General features: G+C 34.1%; 1 protein-coding gene across 8 annotated transcripts in view; it reads left to right on the top strand.

Moving 5' to 3' along the window:
- The window catches only part of LOC143192590 (uncharacterized), a 42693-nt gene that overhangs the window by 15001 nt on the left and 11416 nt on the right, over positions 1-16276 (top strand). For 3 of the 8 annotated variants that reach the window (XM_076398040.1, XM_076398023.1, XM_076398051.1), the window contains exons 2-5: positions 3196-3636; positions 7090-7260; positions 7317-7502; positions 11941-12171. In XM_076398040.1, coding sequence (XP_076254155.1) covers positions 3258-3636; positions 7090-7260; positions 7317-7502; positions 11941-12171 — 967 coding nt within the window. In that variant the 5' untranslated portion in view covers positions 3196-3257. The remainder of the gene's footprint in view (positions 1-3195; positions 3637-7089; positions 7261-7316; positions 7503-11940; positions 12172-16276) is intronic. The other 5 variants (XM_076398059.1, XM_076398065.1, XM_076398032.1 and 2 more) reach the window with 5 other exon arrangements.

Consider the following 16276-nt stretch of genomic DNA (forward strand, 5'->3'; position numbering starts at 1 on the left):
AAAACAAAAAGCCTAACGGTAAATTTATCAACATGGACTTTTAGCATTTCAGCTTGCCACTAATATACTACACCTGCCGATAAATGAATAGTGCCGAAAGTAGTCGAATCTCTAGACCACGATGATTTTTACTGTATACTATTTTTGAGTGTTCCCTAGAAAAAGTCGTGATGGTGTATTGCCTCGAAGCAATGGATGCAATACTTCAGATGGCTGAGTCAATAATAGTAATATCACATTGGCATTAAGACAACACAATCCAGTCTCCAGTAAGCTTAAACACGCAATGCTCGCAAACAACGTCAATTGGACAATGTATCCGTATAGAAGCACTGCTTGATTTAAATCAACATTTGAAGAATTTCTTGCACGTCGAGAATGACATCATTATCGATATTAATAACACTCGCAACAAATAATATGTTTTTCAAACAAATAACAAATTATATGAAACTGAAACAATTTACACTTTCAACTTATTTATTGACTTACAGCTTAATTTATTTTACTTTCTTAAGGTGGCTTTTAACACTTTAGTAATAATTTTCATTTGCATTGACACTGATAGAAGTTGCGCATCTATTTTAGAAACATCGAAAAACTTCAAACTCAAGCCAAAAAAAGTACAAAAAAATAAGATTAATACAATAACAATATCATTAGTGTATAACCTACACTGTTAGAGTTTAATATTATGTACAGTAATATATTTAACTAACACATGAACTAAGGTAGGGACACTGGAATGTTTCCGGAGTTTCTCATACATTCTGCCTTATCAATCTTGCGTTACAGTTGGCTGATTGACTGAATGATCTGGAAAGATTGAGACTAATCGATTTGACAGTTGTTGTCATTTGTTCTCTATACTTTTGTTATTGATGTATTTGTTTTTGTTATATGATTTTGTATGAGGTACCTCTATTGATATTAAACTCGTTCTAATTTATTCGTATTAAAATAATTACCTTCCCTCCGTGAATGGATAGTCCACCAAATTGTCACGAAACTGGTTAAGGAGTATTTCAATGTCTTTCTAGATATGAATATTCTATTTTTCCACTATTTTCCTTTGAATTTCTGTTCTATTATATGTAGTATGTCACTGATTTGCATTGGATTGCAATCATTACAAATAAACTAGTCTAAGAGGCTAGGAGACGTGAGCAATCATTGGGGATGATTTTATTTATAATTTTTTCCGTGAATGTCTTCATTATATTAACAATTATTTTGTTATTCGGATTTAAAACAAATGGTGTTAATATGTATGCTATCGCATTCGGTACATTTATAACCAACTTGTTGAATATAACATTCAACATATTGTCATAACAACATGTTGAAGCAACACTTATAAGCTTTATATTTCAGTAGGTGTCATTTCGTTCATGAACTACTGTTCCATTGATTTCAACACGGGAATATTAGTATACACCGAAATCAAAGACACGTTTTAAAAAACTAAAAAAATATTGATGTTATGCATTTGAATATTCATTCGGAATATGATCAAAGGCATAATAATGTTATTCATCAACATGACAACGTTTGGCCACATATAAAATCGGTAAAAACATACTTCGAAAGATTAAAATAGAAGATGCTACCCCACACGCTTAATTATAAAGACCTTGCTCCATCTGATTACTACTTGTTCCCGCATATGGGTCATGATTTGTCTGAAAGGCGCTTTAGTTCTTATGAACATACTAAAAGATTAGTCGACTCATGCATAGCCTCAGATAAATACAGATAGATACATCGTTCTTTCAAGATAAAGTGAAAAATAGTTGTGGGTATCGATGGACAATACTTTGAATAAAATACATACCGATTTTTCACAACAAAGCTTGAAATTAAAAAAAAATCTTTATAACGAATTTATAGGCCTAATAAGTTATAGTTGTGATTGTCCACAAGCCAAGAGTTAACAATTCTGAAAATGATCCCAGTCTCGCCAGTAGCTCGGTTGGGTAAGAGCGGATATCTTCTGGCACAATTTCCAAGTTGATCAATCGCCAGACGGTAGGGTTAATACCTACCGAGGTGCAGAGTACGTCTAGTCCAGATAAACCCTAATTGGTAAAAAGAGGACTCTCAAATATAACAGAAAAAAAAACATAAAAACGAAAAATACGTTTTGAAATGATAAAAAAATAAATTAATATGTTTGGTACCCATTTGTCTCAATAGATGCCTTTTTAATATTATATAAAATATTTTAAAAATATTTATATTAATTGAAAAATAATCAAACTTAGATTTTTAATATAAAAAGATATTTTAAAATAAAATATATACATTTTGTTTGACTATATTTTTTGACTATTTTCAATTTTCACTGAATTCTTTATTTATTTTTTGAAGTCGGTTCTTTTTTTTTTGTTAAAAGTATCTTATTTTTCTCTATTTAGTGTTACAAATTTACTCAATAAATTATGCAGTTAATTTATTACAAAGTATTACAATGGATAGGACAAATAAAGGTGCAGCCCGTATGAGGAAAAATTGTAATAAAGAAACAATGATTCAAAATAAAGAACGCTTCAGGCATCGGCGTCCGCTTCCTAACCTAGGTGATTTGACAAATGACAATAATAAATAAACAACAAAAGTTATTGTCCCCCCCGGCACTCGAACCCGGGACCTCCGTTTGAGAGCTAAACCCAAACCATTACACCATAGAAGAAGTGGTCTGCAATGTTTCTAAGAGGTCTTATAAGCGATAGTTAGTGCTTAGGAATCAAACTGATCGGCTTTTGCGCTGAATAACTTCCGATTTCCCCCCTTCCCCCATCAGATCCTGACTTGATTTCAGTGGGACCACCTCGGAAGTGCACACTTCTTTGATTTGAAAGAATTTTGAAAATCGGTCCACAACTGACGGAGAAATCGGCGAACATACACTAAAAAAAGATATACAGCCGAACATAGAACCTTTCCTTTTTCGAAGTCAGTTAAAAATGATCAGAATCAAAAAAAAAGAATTTAGAAAGAAATAATTTAGTTATTATGTATTGTGCCAATTTGTCACGATAAATGCATTGTTAAAGTGAATAAATGATCAGAATCCCTTAATACACTAAAATGTTATAGAATAGATTTTCCAAATTAAATAACATTCGAAGTTTATTTATTTTTTAATCCGTTAGAGAAAAAGAAAAAGAAAATCGTATTCGGTTTATTTTATAGGATACAGTTACAATGGTATCCAGTGCCAGGGCAACAGTGAGAAACGCTCGCATCCACAGGAGATGAAAAACCCACTGCTAGCGTATATGTTCCTAATCCTGTACTTGCCAGTACCGTTCTCCGGTCAGCGTCTAGCACCGCCTCGTAATTATCATTCCGAAGACGATGACGACGACCAGCCGCTACTCGACGACGAGAAAGACGAGGTGGTGGCGTTCCAGGGCAACGTCTCCGACGGTAACCGAAGCGTTCTCCCCGAAACCTCCTCCAACGAAACCGGTACGTCTGTTACAGAAAAAGGATTGTACGTCGGCGCGTCCTGCGAGTTTACCTGTAGTTCAAGGCTACAGCACGTCTACTGTAACCCGGTTACCAGCACGTGCGAATGCGAGAAGAAATATCCGGTTAAACTCAACAATCCATACTCTGGATGCAGGAAACGTAAGTATAGGGGTGGTGGCGGTCTATTGCAGCTCCACCGTTCGTTTTTAGATAACGCTAGCGTGGAAACGGCCGTGGCGTGCGTTCCCTTTCGCCGTTTTTGGCCTACGTCCAATCGAACTTTAATTTTCACTAGCGCGCAGCTAAATTACCCCATTGCCAGTAATGCAGGGGGTGGAATTTAATTCCTTTCGACAGGGCTTGATCGTTAACATAGCTCCTTCTAGCGATAATTAAAAAAACATATCAATTATGTGCGAAATCGAAGCTAAACATTGCCGTTTCCATGTTCGTTTAGTTTTAATTAAGTCAGTCCATTAACTACGGGGTCTTAATGATAATTTTGTCTGGGGGTTTCCGAATTTATAGATCGTTAATTAATTCCGACTGATTTCTTATATAAGATAAAATAAATTGTTTGTAAAATTTTTTGTATATTATCAATATACAAGCAAGACTAGTACGGGATTAATGCATCAGGAATTATTACCAAAATTAAAATAAAATTAAGCTACTTAAGCTGAAGTTGAGAGTTCGGGTGGTTTAGTTCTCTTCAATCTTCAGATTTCCTGCGTGTTGTCCAGTAGTCAAATTGCTGTCGGATAGTGCGGCTAAATCGGCAGCCTTCTCTCCCCTCCCCATCACTGATGTTTGTGTCCATACCGTCCTTATCCCATTCGGATTCATTTCTTGTTTCACAAATAATGAGGTACAACGTCGTTGAGCCCAGGAGGCCTACCGTAACAGGCTATTTGAGGTTAAAACTGGTTCTTCTCCTCTCTTCGTGTTCCTTCCCTTCGTCACCATGCCGTAGCTTTGAATCAACTAAGATTGGACCACTGTCGTTTCTCACTTCGAGCCCGCCTGTTCACTGAATTTTGTCGCCATGTCCCTATTCCAGTCTGTTTACATCGTGAACGACTCATCCAGATTAGAACTAAGTATGGGCTGCAAATTTCAGAGATGCCTTAACAGGAGAAAATACAGACAGATCGCTCGGATTTCTACAAGAAATCGATTTTCTCCATATAATCTAGCCTATACTAAGTTAAGTGTTACTGCCAAATAACCATTACCACTTCGGTATGGGTGCTGATGTATGCTGTCTGGATAAAAACTCTACTTCGTTATGGTTGTGTTTGTAGTCTTGTATTTATGTTTATTTTTAAATTGTAAATACACTATTTATACTTTTAGCCCCATCTTTGTGTTATTGATTTTATTTATTTATTAATTTTTTATTTTATATATATACAGTTTATGTCTGTTCCTGTCCCCTGCAGTATATCATTACCGTACTATCATATAGTCGCGAAATGACCATCAAACCGGCAAAAAAATGGCTGATCTCTCTGAGTGAAGTCCAGGTGGATCTTATATCTTCTGAGTAACTAGCACAGTTCTTTAATGTGGTGTTTGCAATATAACTATCATCGAGACGGATGCTTAGGTAATTCGAATATTCTTCTTGAGAAATTAGGCATCCCTCAAGTGATTTGGTCATTTCGCCACAACGCAAACCTTAAATTTTCTTTAAAAAAAAATATGGCTCCAGAAATTGATCTTCGCGGCCACTTTTGTTCACCTTGTGGATTAGACCCTAACGCCTTTCCAATAACCGCTCTTACTCTATACACTTCGATTCGTCGTTCGTCAGCCTTTTTCTTGTTACATTAAACCCAATTATTTTGACGATTTTAATAAGCAGCACTAGAATAATCTGTAGCTTAAATCTGCGAATGACATTTGCTTTCTGCTTAATTTATTTGATTGCTGTTCTTTGATTCTAATAAAATTCTTTTGCTTGCTGTATTTCTGTGCCTGCGCCTCTATAGTCTTCTAGCTTTTCAGATATTATGAATATCAAAAACATCTGATTGAGTGAAGTTCTGATTGACTATTAAAATTTAATGATACTCTATTCATAAGTTTGTGAGTTGTTGTGCTAAGAGTGACACTACTTTTGTTATTTTCAAAACAATGGATCAAAAACAATTTTGTTTCTTGGTATTACAACGTTTCTTGATGGGGAAAAAATACCGTTCAAGCGAAGCAATGGCTTGAAAAGTGTTATACGGAGTCCGCTCCATAAGAAACAACAATAAAACGTTGGTCTGCTGACTTGAAATGTTGTCGTAGCGACATTGATGATACTGAATGCCTAGGACGTCCGAATGAAATAACGTCACTAAAAAACCTCAGAAAATCCACAAAACTGTTTTGAATGATCGAAAAGTGAAGTTATGTGAGTTGGCCAACATCGTAAAGATATCAAAAGAACGTGTTGGTTTTATATTGAATGAGCATTTGACAACGAGAAAGCCCTGTTCAAAGTGAGTGCCGCGTTTGCTCACTGTTGACCAAAAACAAGAACGTGTTAATGATTTTAAGCAGTGCTTGGCCATGTTTAAACGTAACAAACCATTTTGGATCAATATGGGAAAATGTATGAAACATGGATCCATTACTTCACTTCAGAATCAAAAAGGATCATTATCTGAGTAGACAGCACCTGGCCAACCTCGTCCAAAGCGCCCGAAAGCACAACAATTGACCGAAAGGTTATGGCCTCGACATTTTGGGAAAGGGGCTATCTTGAGAAGGGAACATGACTAATTATGTTCTCTTTTTAAACTCTCAAAGCGATTTTGGCAATGTTGTATTCTTTCAATGATTTATTGCGATTTATTCTTATGCCATTTTATTTCATTAATTTATAACCATCTCATAATAACGTATCTTGTCCTAACCACTAAGTTATGCATGGTTCCAACAATTTTTTCATCATTTTGTTTATCGTAATTAAACATTGAACTCCTTGGTACTAATTTTATCAGCTCTAGTTTTAGACCTCAGAGTGTAATTCTTCATATCTACTCTTCCATCATATATCAGATTATCAACACAATACAAAAAGCTGCCCTGAGAATGTTTTAGGAATCTTTCACATTATTCTGCAAAACGAGACCGAAGTAAGATCTCAATCAAATATGCCAAATCCTTAAACAAAGGTTAGTTCTAGTTAATTTACCACAGTATATCCTTTAAATAACGGCCACATCTCTATTACAATCTGGTCTACTGGACACCCTTAGGCTCATTAGAAACAAACCTCCCTGTAACTTCTTACAGCAACCAATATATTCGGAAATTATTTGACCAAATTAGAGAATTCCAAAAGTAAAAACTCTTTAAATGAGAGCTCATTCAACCCGTTGATTACTTTTAATTTACAATAAAACTCATCATTATAACTTCACTCATCAAGAGAATGTAGAGAAAAAATCTCAACAACTCCGTTCAAATATTGAAGCTACTAAACCAAGCTAGAACATGTTCAATTCTCAACTAATTACAAGATATTAAGAGATTACTTACTAACGCTCAAGATATATTATTATTTCCGAATAGATTGTTTTTTCCTCTTAATAATAATAATAATATTTTTTGTAGCTAAAAAACTTGGAGAACAGTGTTATTATCACGAAGCCTGCGAATATACCGATCAGCATGCCTCTTGTATCCAAATTCATCACAACGCCATCTGCCAGTGCCAGAGCGGTTATCACTCGGTATCGATACAGAAGCCTTCCAAGAAAGTATTTTGTGCTGAAGGTAAAAAATGTACAACAAGCGATTAGAGAGCTACGATACCTTAATGATTGAACTCTTCGACGCAGACGTCCAGGTAATAACCACGGACTTCTCCACGTTCGCGGGAGTCCTGTCCGGCATCGCCATCCTCTCAGGTCTGATCTGTTTCGTGTTGCACCTGTTCAACCAGAACCTGTACGGATCGGGCGGCCGGAGACATCGATTTGGAAACGCTAACCTAGCGCCACCTATATTGTTTTCCAGCGATCCGGGTGAGTTTCCGTTTTCTCTTGACGTCACTATCTATTTTTCTGTTGCATTTTTGATCGATGTGAACTGAAACTGGCGCGTCCTCCTGACATCGTCAGAAGGTGCGCGATAGTTTAGCAAACGTTAATTCACGGTACGGTTTTGGATTTGGAATCTTACCCATCGACCTTTCGGATATTATTGCTACACGTCTAGCAATCATCTAATCTTTTCTAATATTCATTTAAATTGTTTACTGTCAAATTCATAGTAATTATTTACGTAATAATTAATTAAATTAATCAAAATATGATTATTTTGACCAACATAGCAAAGATAATAAGTCAAATATCTTTACAAAGTAAGACACATAAAAGATAAAAAAAGGAGGATATAGTAACTGAAATTGAAATAACAATGAAGAGATGAAAGGAATACTTTTAGAAACGGCCTTATCCGCAATAATCAACATAAGAAAAATTATATCAACCAATAAGAAAAGAAAGTGAGTTTAACAGGTTAATTGAAAAGTCCCCGGCCTGACACATAGATGGCGCTACTTGAATTAAATACATATGTTTTTTAGTTAGCCGTAGCCCTCAAAAGATGCGTGTATAAATTTGACAGCTGTCGGATCATTAGTTTGTGAATTATAACATTTTGAGTGAAGCAACTTTTTTTATTGTGAAAAAAAGGAATTGTGAATATTGTGAATTGTGAATAAAAAGGAATTACGCGTGTTGATAAAATATTGCTTTTTGAAAGGAAAAAATACAGTTGAAGCAAACACTTGGCTTGATGCCGAGTTTTCGGACACTGCTCCAGGAAAATCATCCATCAAGGATTGATATGGTAAGTTTAGACGTGGTGAAATGAGCACCGAAGATGGTGAACACAGTGGACACCCAAAAGAGGTTGTTACCGACTAAAACATTAAAAAAATCCCCAAAATGATTTCAAATGACCGTAAATTGAAATTGAATGAATTAGCAGACACTCTAAATATATCAACTGAACGTGTACATCATATGATTCACGAATATTTGGGTTTGAAGCAAAGGACAAATCATACTATCGAAAAGTTGGAGGGTCACTATAATCGGTGTATCACCCTTGAAGGAAATTAGGTGAATAAAAGGAAACTAATTTTGCCAAAAATATGTGTTTTACTACGGTAGGCCGGGGACTTTTCAATTGACCTGTTATGTTACTTATTTATTAAAGACCCATAAGTATCTTGGATTATATAAGATCTATTTATAATTTTACAGAGTAGAATAACATGCAAATTAAATAGCGAACAAGTTCATCGAATATAATATCAAGTAGAATACAATATAATGTAGATCCACATTTACTGCATGACGGTAGAGGCTCCCTCTTCAGGATAAATTCATGGGTACAGTGGCTGATTCGAAGACGTGATAATAGAGATAGTTACTGTAGAACAGCTTCACCTTCACCTTCCATAGTGTATAATTCTCGATCAAGTCCCACCCAAGCAAATCCGATTGCTTAAAGATCAGAAGAGCAAAGAATTTCAAATATTTACTTCAGAAAGAGAAATTTTCTGATAAGGATCCCTCTCTTCTCCCCTCCAGATAATATGCTCTGTCATTGCCTTCGATTCTAGTATGAGAAAGAAGCCGTAGTTTTAACACTGCTACTGAAAATAGCAATCAATTCGAGGATGAGTATTTCCAAAGAGCTTATCGACTCGGAAGCAATCACTATAACATTTTATTGCATATTCCGTACAAAATTTAGAGCTTTTTAGATAGCTGGCAGTTCAGCTCTTCATATGGCCGATGAAGAAATTAGATAATGTGCTTTTCTGATAACGCTGATGTAAATGGAACGTCCACCCATAATAATTACTCTTAGATTCATATGTGTAGATAAATAAATGTCCAGGGTATCTATCACTTCTAATTTTGTTCAAGAAGAAGCAAATGTTGTGAGAGCTATAGCATCCCTTGGGAAGATCCCTCATAGAAAGATCAACAGTTGTCAGGAAAGTGATCTATCGCCGATAAATAGACAGGTGGAAATTGAGAGATAAACGATTACAGACTGCATTATATTTGTGGTATGGTCTTTGGAGAAATGGATGTAAATATTACTCGTAAAAGAAGACTATACAGATAACCCTGGATTGAATTTCAATGAGTTGACGTATTTTATAAAAACATCTCAGGTGTTGGGCAATTTTAAGTCCTACGATATGAATTGTACGTAGTTTTTTTATGTATGAAGTGGGAGCCGAAATCAATCGCTGGCAAACGTAAAAAAGTGAAATCACAGTTAAAATAAAAATTGAAATATTACTGAGAGTGTACTGAGAAAACTTAAGAATGGTCAGAAGGCTACTGAATTATTAATTGGAATACATGAAAATGAAGATAAAAGCGACAGACCAAAAGAGACACGAAGATATACAGAAAAATAATAGAAAAATGGTCTAAAATCTATAGAAGATAAAATGCTCTTCAGAATTGCAAAGCAGATTGCAAAAGATAAGTTATATAAATAAAACAGCATGATATAAATAGTGGAAGAGTAACACACCAAAAACAGATCTGACAGAGTAAAAAGAGAAATATTCTTATTAAAAAGAGTTATATTAGAACCAAGAGGAGTAAGTAATAAAATTGTAAGAATAATTCAAGAAATATATGGCATAAACATCAATGATATCACTCCAGTCAACATGATATCAAAATATTGCAAATCCCAAGCAAGAATAAGACAAGACGAAAGTTTAAGTCCAATTCTGTTTATAATATTAATAGATGAAATAATATAAAATGTTAAATAGAAGAAATAGGAAATATAAAAACGCACAGAATAATGCAATGAATAATATGAAATGAGTTATGAAATGAGTGCCAAAACTGGAAAACATATAAATATTTACTTCTATATATATTCTTATATATATATATATATATATATATATATATATATATATATATATATATATATATATATATTATCCACAAATAGTAAATTCATTAATAAAAAATAAAATGGATATGTACAAAGAAATAAACAGACCAACCTTAACTTATGTTAAACTAAAACTTATATTATTTTTTCCTTTACTAACAAAAAAGGAAGATAGTCGAACATTGGCTAATTATTATATTGGATATGCTTAGGAATTTTATGCTAGGAATTTTAATTTATAACATTAATTTATTACTAATATTCAAGCAATACCGTTGTAGGGTAAAAATATCAGTATGTATTTCACAAATTTGAATTAAATTAGACCACTTAAGTTCAAATTAAGAATAACACTTATACACTATTATATACTACTTATATACTACAAGTTCGTGTAACTAGTTCGCTTGAATCTTATGCTTTCCTGCGAATTATCCGATAGTTGTGCTGCTTTCACGTTACTGGCGATTTAGTAATCTTCTTTTATGTTTTAAGGCGAAATCTTGGATAATTTTGTAGAGCCATTTTATTTCGAGGTTTTCATTCTTCATTGGTTACTTAGCGGTTTTCATCGGTAATTAATTGAAGAACTTAATTGTTTTGAAAGCGTTGGATTGCCAATAAACCAATATCTTTGGATGGATGCCTAGGTATTTTGCTGATTCTGCCTGAAGAACTGCGCAATCCTCAAATGATATTATTAGATTTGTATCATCTTGCCGTAACGGAAAATCAACATAGACAGATTTTGAGGTATCAAGCTATATATTTTCCAGTCTCTAGTCTTCTTTGTGGATCCTTTTTTAAATATCGAGAACACCCCTATATGCGAAATACGATTATCTGCCTGTAAGGCGCCCAGATATATGCGATGCAGTATTTTTAATTTTCAAATGGCTTTTAAACAACCACTATTAGTTTCTGCACTAGATCAATTATTGAGTGATCATTTCGAAATCAAAACAATAAATCTGGTTTAATAGGTTTTTGTAGCAAGCAGGAATAAGACAAGACGAAAGTTTAAGTCCAATTATGATTATAATATTATTAGATGAAATAAAACAAGAATGTATAAATGTTAAATACATGACTCATGTCATATTGTATTCCTAGTATGTAGAAAATAAGAAAAACAAAAAGCAAAGGCCGTTGTAGTTTGTATCGAGACTCGTCACAATAAAAACATATAGAAATCGAAGATGAAGCCATATAGCCAAAGACCAACCTTAACATTCGGTTGAGGGATGTAACTCGATCGTTTCCGATCAGATCCAAATCAAAAATCCCATCGCACATTAACGTTTGCTCAATAAGTTTTAGTGACCATGTGTGTCCATGTCTTTTTAAACCGTTTTTTTTTAAATTATATATATACGTATATATATATATCGTCATTTTGTGGTAGCATCAGTATATTCTAAACGTACATCCGTAACGAGACACCGTTTTTGTTGTACGTGTCGCCCTCTATGCGTAGCCACCCGTACTATCCGCGCCACGCCCTTTTTCCAGGCTCCCTGCCGCTGCCAATCCTGGCCCGTAGTGGGGGCGCCACGTCGCAGGCGTCCACGCGCCGCACTGGCTCAAGTTCGACACGGCGCGCCAGCAGCGTCGCGACGCTGCACCGCGTCGGCGGAGTAGCGACGGTGCCGCAATCTCGAACAGGTGCGGCTCGAGCCGCCGCCATCTTGCTCTTGTCGTACTGCGACTACTTGGCAAACGATCCCGGTAGCTCCGACCTCGGTACTACGTCATTTGACTGACCGGTGTGGAGGATGTCACCGTCAGGAAGCGCAGCGACGTCCCAACCACGTCCCGTAACCCGAGACGGTCAACGTGAATCAATTAGGGGTCCCTGCGTTGCCTGACACGACTTTTGTGTTGCTGCTGACGCTGATCACAACCAAACACACAACATAATCAGAGATCAATGCTCAGTTGATGTTGTTTTATCACATACAAAAATATCATCATCTAGAAAGAGGTCATCAGCTTAAAAGTCCCCTATTTTCGTTCTGGATAGGCAAATATGATGTAGGACATTTTAGAGCTCATAGTCTTCAGTGTTTAAGACCTCTTGATTTTAAATCTTACAGACAAATAAATATTAACATTTACATTAACATCCATGCTCAGTTGATTTTGTTTTATCACATACAAAAAGATCATCCTCTGGAAAGAAATGACCAGCTTAATAGTACTCTATTTGCACTCTAGATGTTCAAGTATGATATAGGACATTTTAAAACTCAACAATCTTCAGGGTTCAATCTTAATTATTTTTTATTTATCAATATATTATTAGTAGTCGTTACCGACTAGCTTACATTACGTCTTTATAGTAACTTATAATTAGATACTAATCTACAGTCAATCCAAAATAGCAGTGAACTCACGTCATCTCAATTTATGTGCAATGTTGCCGCATTAACGTAGACATTTTATCTATTTTAGATTCTTTTAGCTTCGATATATAACAACATTCTTATATTTATAAAATAATGAAACAAAAATGTTATAAAATATCATTTATTTTAACATTAAACTACTTAACTGAATTAAACAGTCACAATACTTTGTGGGGTAGAGTTATTTTATTATTTTTACGTTGAACTCTTTTCTAAACCATCTATGATAACCCCTGGGAGCTTAATTCAGCTAATAATTAATAACTGTAAATCCAAGTAATGTATTTTATTGCCATTAGAGGACATATTTACATTTTCATGTTTAATTTTTATTTCCTTCGTTTCATTTTTGTATTTCACCTGAGTTTCTTCTATTACCTATATACATTTTTTTTGTTAAAATTATATTTAATAACTGTATTCTCCCTAATGTATTTGCCATATCTTAAAAACAGTTAGTACTGTTTCTCTTCCTATATATTTTAAATCAAATGCTCATATATATTCTGAACAATTACACACATATCTATGCATATATATCTTTCATGCTCTGCAATACAATTTTCTAGTTATCCTATATTAATTATATACCCACCTTTAGCTTTTTCCACTCTCATCACCCTGCCTTGGTATTGTCAGCATTAAATCATAATCCCACATTCTGAAAATTTCATTTACTCACTGTCACATTCTGAGCCAGTTTTCAAGCCAATAACTAAGCTGTTAATTTCCAATCTATCTAACATTTGTTTATGATTCCACCATTTTTTAATTTCTTCTACTATGTATCTGATGGAGTCCATCTAAACCGAAACGTTTCCACATATCTAAGCAGTTTTTGCCTATATTTTTCTCGACCTGCATTTTCACTGTAGTAATTCTTTGCCACATCCCATAACAATTCCATTTGATTGAACTTGCAGTGTTAGAGAGTAAGACGTTACACTCTGTGGACATATTATTCAGCCATATTTTCTATTCTATATCGTTTTGCAGGTCTATTTCTATAATAACAAACGATATAAAATACAATTAAACATTTCATTTACATTTATCAAGTGACAATTTGAAATAATTCACCCTTTAACGTAGTAATTTCAAAATATAATTTATGTTTTGCCTTTGCCGATCACTTGTTGAGTTCCTTTTTCTAGCATGAAGAATATATCTGCAATGAATTACAAAAAAACATTATGATTCACAAGACCTATTCAAATGCTAATATTCTAACTTTTACCTTTTTCCATCTATTAATGTCTTGCCAAGGGCGGCCTAATTTTCCATTTTGAAATACCTATGTCTGCACAAAAATTGAAATAACAAGCCTCAAAAAATTGTATTCTTTTAAAGGCAATGTCTGGAATTTATATTGGACCTATTCGTCGGTTATCTTTATACTATGTCCTACCTAAATCCTATATTTCCTAACAGTGTTTGAAGTGAGGACTTATACCACTCAAAGGGCTGCATATTCCTAAGTTTTCTATGGATACTTTCCAAACTAACAGTTTCCTCTGAAATAGTTGTATTAAATTATGTTTATGTTGAAAAAACTACTCACCATTTTTATACATTTAATAAATTTAATCTTGAATAGAGTTAACATAAATTGAAAAATGTTCTCCAAATATTTGGAATACCTCAAGCTTCTAACAGTGTTCAAGCTTCGAAGCCGCACAGAATCAGAACGAACATCACTAAAATTGACAATGACCTTTCACAATACGTTTGGCGATATGTTATCTTTCTTTTTTAATTAATGTCATTATTAAATTTATTTCCATCCTTTCAAATTGGCATCCACAACAATTCAGCTTTTGCATCATTGCAATCTCTTGATTCAATTTTCGACATGTTTCCTTGTTTTCAAGTGAAATACCCAAGGCTAATCTACACATAATTTGTTAATTCTTAACAGTTTAAAAACTGGTGCAAAAAATGTTCTATTGTTGTAATATATCAATATAGTTCGGCTTTTCTGGAATATATTTGTTGTTGCAATAACAATCTTCTTCGCTGAAACAATATATTCTGTATTATATAGTTATTAATATCGAAAAGTTAATTAATAAGTTCACACTCAAAAAAACACCAGCCTCTCTTCTATGTACAATAGAGTTGCAACATCATTTTAATTAGTTATACCACCTATAAATCGTAATTAATGATGGTATAAATATCCTCAAATATCAATGTCAATGAAATAAATTTACACAAAGTTGGAGAAATGTACAAATATTCAAAGACAGATCTTCCAATAAAGCAGAATTTTTATAAATTATTTTTTTTAATTAAGCCTACCTACAAAACTTAATCTATACCGGGGACTTTTCAGCATAATCCACCAAACCAAATTAAACACAACTGAGCATAGCATCTTGTATTATTCTCTGTCTACACGGAACCATACTCCAGTGAAACCCAAAGCAGGCAGTTTGCAAGGCAAGATGGCAGTGGCATTGTTTAAACAACCAGATATTTTGATGATATTTGAACTTCTGCTTAGAAAGAAAATATTGCTACAGTTCCTCACTGGTTTACACACTCGCGCATTGCGATGCTTTTAATGTCGTCTCGTAAGCATGACCTATGTTTGATGAGTACGTTCTGGTATGGCATAAAAGTAATTGCACACTAGCTTTCTACAGATTCTTTGTTTTAAGTAAAAGTAATCGTTTACAAACGCTTTCGACAAAAAAAGCAATTACTTTCTTTTTTAATACTGTTGCAGAAATAATGTCCACGCAGTAAATATAAAATAAAATATGATAGTGTCCCAAAATTTACGCAATATAACTTTAAGTGTGTCACCTTTTGTATTTACGTATTGATAAAGTATTTTCTGCAGTTTAGGATTAGCTTTAGGTAAAAATGTAGAAATATATTAGCTTCTTGGCTTCTTAAAGGCATTTAATGAGAAAAATTGGTTCAATATATACAACGTGGGGCAACACTCCCGCTACCATTTTAATTGCCTATAACTTTGCTCAAAGAAAAGATAAGTAAGTTTGGTTTTCATAAAAAGTTTATTCGGTACTTTTTTTTCGTTATGATTAAAAAAATATATTGGCTAAATCGTGACCGCGATTCGCTATGCACCTTTCGGCTCTTTTTAAATCATTTTTCATGATATCCTGCAACATCTGAGGCTGAATTTCTTCAGTTTCGTGACGAATATTGTCTCTAAGATGTTAAATCGTTTGGGGCTTATTCACGTAATCTTTTGATTTTAAAAAACCCCATAAGTAAAAGTCTGGTGCTCTAAAATCCGAAGATCTGGCCGGCCTTACTAAATCGCTACTTCGCGAAATTAGTCTTCCTGAAAGAACGTCATTCAATAATTGAATTGTTGAACGAGCTTTGTGTACTGTGTTCCCATCTTGTTGAAACTACATGTCCTCTAGTCCTTGCTCTTCCATTTCAGGGATAAGAAAATCTTG

This window comes from Rhynchophorus ferrugineus, unplaced genomic scaffold (assembly GCF_030347505.1).
Source record: "Rhynchophorus ferrugineus isolate W39M unplaced genomic scaffold, kcgeb_rfMv2 rfM1, whole genome shotgun sequence".
Taxonomy (NCBI): domain Eukaryota; kingdom Metazoa; phylum Arthropoda; class Insecta; order Coleoptera; family Curculionidae; genus Rhynchophorus; species Rhynchophorus ferrugineus.